General features: G+C 41.8%; 1 protein-coding gene across 1 annotated transcript; it reads left to right on the top strand.

The window, feature by feature from the left end:
• The first annotated feature begins 392 nt into the window (after positions 1 to 392).
• Positions 393 to 917, top strand: LOC113331890 (lisH domain-containing protein C1711.05-like). The gene has a single exon (XM_026578533.1). The coding sequence runs from the start codon at positions 393 to 395 to the stop codon at positions 915 to 917; it is 525 nt and encodes a 174-aa protein (XP_026434318.1).
• The last annotated feature ends 4,527 nt before the right edge of the window (positions 918 to 5,444 follow it).

Below are 5,444 nucleotides of genomic sequence, written 5' to 3'. Positions count from 1 at the left end.
ATTTTTTCTTATTAGATAAATTCTGAAAATTTATATGAACAAATTGCATTAGTTATTGTTTTGTAAAATCAAGACATGGGTTTTGAGTAACCTTTAAACTATACAACTTATTTGTGATGAAGTCATGTCTTATTGTAAATATCATAGTTAAGTTGTGTGAATGTTCACATTATGAAAATTATGTATATGATTTTATGAGAAAATCATTTTTTATGCACTAATGAAGCGTTGTTCGTTATTGCAGATTTCAAGGAACGAATTGATTTCATGTGTTAACTCTTGTATTGCAACCACTATTGTTAGTGAAATTGAAAGAGGTAAGATTCAAGAATTACCATTTTGTGTATGAATTTATATGCATGTCGATAACTCCATGCTCCTGGTCTCAGAAAATGTCGGCTTCCAGCGGTCGTAGTTATTCCTCCGGTTCTGACAAAGATCCCAAAGCTCCCATAGCTAAGCCGAGACCCAAGGTAATTCGCGATGAGGGAGCAAATCCCAGCGTACCCTCGAATGAGCAGAGAGTTACTTTTTCCGAACTCATGAAAAGAAAAGCCGAAGACGATGAGAAATATGCTCGTCAACGCACAAAGGATCGAATCCGGCGCAAAATACAGAGAGTTGAGGAAAAACGCCAATTCTTGGACGGGGTACCCTCTGATTCTGATTCTTATGCTGATGCTTCCGAAGAAGAAACCTCCTGGGGTTTGCCTGATCACTGTGCCAAAAAATTCGAAAGTCCCATGAACATTGCAGCTGAAGCGGAAGAAGATTCAGATGATGATTTTTATGCTCATCCAGACGTCACCAATAGTCATGACAGTGATTCCGAAGAAGAGGATTCTGAGAAGGATAGTGATGAAAACTCTGAGAAATACAGTGATGACGAATCTGACAACTCAGATGGATCTGACTAGTAGCTTTATTTTCGATCTCTTTTTTCTTTTTTAGTATTTGAATACTCTCAATCTTCGTAGTATATGTCTTCATTCGAACAACTTTATTGAAGTATTTAGGTCTTCCTTTTGAACGAGAGATTTTATTAATGCAATTTCTTCTTGATTGAATTAAGAAAACTTGACCACTCTTCATGTCGAACTCATTGTAATCTCCCTTACCCCTTGTGGTTCTTCATCTTATGAAAATATCCCAACATAAGTTGTATAGTACATGGGGCCGTGTGACTTGCCGATCACAATTAACCTTGGTCAGTCCCCAGTGCACTATTTTACTTCCGCATCTCCAGTTTGACCTTGTTCAAGACTTAGGGTTTCAGTAAAACTCGTAACTGAATCGGAGATAAGTGCCTCTCATATCATGTCTGCTGATAATACTTCTTCTCAAAACGGACTTCAGTCGAAACATGGAGTAGAAGAGCCTATCTTGGTAAGTTGCACATCTTTTCCATCCCGTTCAGTTGAGGTTACTGATTGTAGAAGATGATTTGTTGCAGGATAACCAGAAGAATCTTTCTTCTCACAATTCAAGGCCCAAGCGGACTGCTAGAACTCCTGCCTGATATAGGTCGGCTCCTTCTGAGACTGGATCATCTGTAAGCAATCTTATAATTCTTGAAATTTTACCATGTCTAATTCAGGTGAAATTAAACACTTCCCCGTTCATCACAGGCGGATGTTCGTGTCGTTGTTGATGCTAGAAAGAGAAGGAGTGGAAAGTCCGTGACTGTGGTCTAGGTTGAAGACAGTGGAAATCGAGCATGTGAAGATTCTGCAGAATCCGTGGAGACAGAAGACAGTGTTCACGCCTGAAGCTCCATTGGTTAACACTTTCCCAGACAATGAGATGGTTGGTGTATTTGTCATTCCCAAGTGCCATGCACCTATGTATACCAAGATCTGGAAAAAGTATGGGCATATTACTACTACGGAAGTGTGGAAAGGTTTCCTACCCACTCTCTTGACTACAGTTGCAGGGATGCTACCGATCATTGAAGAAATGAACCAAATGCACCTGTGAGACGTCAAGAATCAGGAACTGCACAAGTGGGATGAGATGATTTCCAATTGTGATATATTGTGATTCAATGTGAGCTGGCTTCGCCGTCGTCTTGAGATAATTAAGATCCATAAGGCGGCGGAGGCTGCTGATGCGATTTTCATGACCATTGCTTTACTGGAGGAGGAAAAGGTACTGCCTTTGGAGTCAGCGAGGGTTGAGAATTTGAATGCAAAGACTAGGATATTCCAGAAGAAACTCGACAGGGTTTCCTATAGGGATTATCCATTGCTGGATGGTTTGCTCTGAGTGAATATTCAGGAGAGTTGTAATGTAGATTTCTGACAAGGTAGAATAATCTGATAGCATGAGGAGTTTTGTTCAATTGATGAATATTTGATGAACGAATGAGCATCTTGCATGCTCTTTGAAGGAAATAAATTACATTTGAGATGTATTTGAAATAAAGGTTAATTATCTGCTGTTGATCAAGCGTAATAGGCTTTGAGCCATTTGTCGTTGATAATATTTCCTTCCTTTCCTCCACTGAGTGCTAAAATTTTGTAGTATCCACTAGACACCGCTTTGATGATAACATACGACCCTTCCCATTTCTGAGAGAATTTGGGAGCAGACATGTCTTGTTGAATGTGCTTTGCTGTCTTTAATACCAAATCTCCTACTTGAAAAGTTCGGGGTTTTACCATTTTGTTGTAAGCCATGGATACCCTCTGTTAATAAGCCTCCACGTACTTTTCTACTTTAACTCTCCTTCATTCAAGCATGTCTAGTTTAGCAACTCTTGACTTGGACACTTCAGCTTCATCCCATTGTATTCCGCTAGCCGCTGCAATCCTTGCTAAATGAATTTTTATCTCGGCTGGGAGTATAGCATCAGCCCCATAGACGAGCGAATACGGTGACGTCCCAATTGAGCTCCTTGGTGCCGTTCTGTAATCCCACAAAGCCATAGGAAGTTTCTCATGCCACGATCGTGGATTGTCATGAATTGTTCGACTGATAATCCAGATCAAAGTTTTGTTGGTACTCTCCGCTTGGCCGTTTCCTTGGGGGTAGTATGGTGTGGAGAAGATCTGTTTAATCCCGTACTCCTTGAGTAATTTCTCGACATCTTGATTGGCGAAAGGAGTCCCATTATCTGTAATGATATGTTTAGGGATGCCGAATCTACATATAATATGGTCCTTGATGAAGGCTGCAATAGTTACCCCTGTGGTACCTCTGAGCGGGATTGCTTCGACCCACTTAGTGAAATACTCAGTAGCTGTGAGGATATATTCATGCTTCTTTGAGGATGCTGGATTGATCTTCCCGATGATATCAAGTCCCCAGCTATAGAAAGGACATGGACTATTCACAGAGTGTAATGGAAGACAAGGGGTATGAATGAGATTACCGTGAATCTGGCATTTATGGCACTTCTGAACGTATGCGGTTGCATCATCTTCCATAGTCGGCCAGTAGTATTTCTCGTGGATTTGGAGAAACAACTTCTTTTTCCCCTGATGTTCTCCTTCATGAGTTTCTTTAAGGACTGTCAGGATTTCATCTTCGGCTAGGCATCTCAACAAGTCTCCTCCAAAGCTTTTGCGGTATAAGATTCCGTCAAGAAAAACAAATCTCTTAGCTCTCCGTATGAGTTTGATTGCATCTTTCTTTTCTGGTGGCGATTTGTTGTCTCGAAGATATTCGATGTAAGGCTGCCTCCAGTCCGCGGTGTGAAGGAGTGTTAGCACCTCCAAATGATGAGGAGGTGTCTGAAAATTAGGACAAGCTCCCTGCAAAAAGTCCTCGACTGTGCTTCCATGGAAGGCCAATAATACCCGAGTCTCTGGAGTCTTCTATAAAGTGTTATCACCAGCGTCTGTCCGCATACTTCTTGATGCACACTTTCGAGTTTTTCTTTCGCTTCTTCATCACCCAGGCATCGTGATAGAGAGGCATCCGGGTTACGATGGTATAAGGCTCCATGAAGCAAGAAGAAGTTCTTCAGCTCTTTAAGGCTGATCGTCCCTTCTGTAATGGAGCTGCTTAGTTCATGAATGATAGGTGCTCTCCAGTCATTTTCTTGAGCTTCTTCAGTTTTATTAAGCCACGTGGATGACACTGCTCGTCTTTGCACTATGATGAATTTCTCTGATCCTTCGAATTGCAACTTGGAGGCAAGAGTTGCTAAGCAATCAGCATGCCTATTGTTGGTTCGGCCAGTATGGGTGACGGTCGCGTCGGCGAAATGAGTCAGGGGTCGATGTGCTTCAGCCCTAAATGGATCAAGTGTTATCTCTTTGAGAGAGTACACTCCATTCATTGATTGACTAGTAATTTTGAATCTCCTCTGATCTCCAGATGCATTGCTCCTGCTTGTTTAGCTAAGGATAATCCTAGCAAGAAGGCCTCATACTCTGCTGAATTATTTGTATAGTGGAAATACAGCTTAAATGAGTGTGATAATACCTCTCCTGATTGAGAGACCAAGACTATGCCCGCTCCTCCAGTATCATTACTAGGAGTGGCGGATCCATCAAAGTATAACAACCATGTTTCTTCTTTAACGACTGAGATTCCTGGAAGTTCTCCTGGTACGTCATCTGGTAATGTCGCGGAATCTTCTCCTGGGAACGCTGCTAGTAAATATGCTACTACTTGACCTTTGATTGCTTTGGGGGAAACACATACTATGTCGAATTCCGACATCTGAAGCAGCCACTTTCCAGGTCTTCCTATCAGGGCGGGCTTTGAGAGTAAAAACTTTATGGGATCAGATTTGGATACAGGCACAACTCTGTTGGATAGTAAATAATGCCTGAATATTTGCATTGCATGAGCTAACGCCAGGCATACTCTTTCAGCTTTCGGGTATCTGAGTTGAGCATCCTTCATGGTTCGGCTGAAATAGTAAATTGGATGCTCGAAACCTTCTTCGTCTTCTTGAGCCAGTAGTGCTCCAATAGCAACATCACTGGAGGTTGTGTATAATATCAACGGTCGACCCTGCACTGGAGACCTCATGACTGCATGTGATAAAAGTATCTGTTGTATTTTCTGAAATGCTTCCTGCTGAACATCCTTCCACGTGAAACTCGCTCCCTTCTTCAGCAGAGGGGTGAACGAAGCAATAAGTTGAGCCAATCCTGGTATGAAGCGTCTGATGTAATTCAACTTACCCATGAAGCTCTGCAGTTCCTTCACAGTGCATGGAGGAGGCATGGTGGAGATGGATTTCGCTTTGTCCGGATCGACTTTGATCCCTTCGGCAGTGACCAAGAATCCCAGAAACTTTCCAGAAGAAACTCCAAAAGCGCATTTTAGAGGATTCATCTTCAACTTGTATTCTATGCATCTTTCAAAGACTTGTCTCATAACTTCTATATGGGATGTTCGAGCTTTCGATTTCACCACGACATCGTCAACATAATCTTCTACTTGATTGTGCATCATATCATGAAATATTGCTGTCATGGCTCGTT

This window comes from Papaver somniferum, unplaced genomic scaffold (assembly GCF_003573695.1).
Source record: "Papaver somniferum cultivar HN1 unplaced genomic scaffold, ASM357369v1 unplaced-scaffold_128, whole genome shotgun sequence".
Lineage (NCBI taxonomy): Eukaryota > Viridiplantae > Streptophyta > Magnoliopsida > Ranunculales > Papaveraceae > Papaver > Papaver somniferum.
This window is presented reverse-complemented; position numbering and strand designations above follow the sequence as displayed.

What these genes read in the sequence shown, in the direction of transcription:
- LOC113331890 (XM_026578533.1), top strand. Translation starts at nt 393, where the DNA reads ATGTCGGCTTCCAGCGGTCGTAGTTATTCCTCCGGTTCTGACAAAGAT.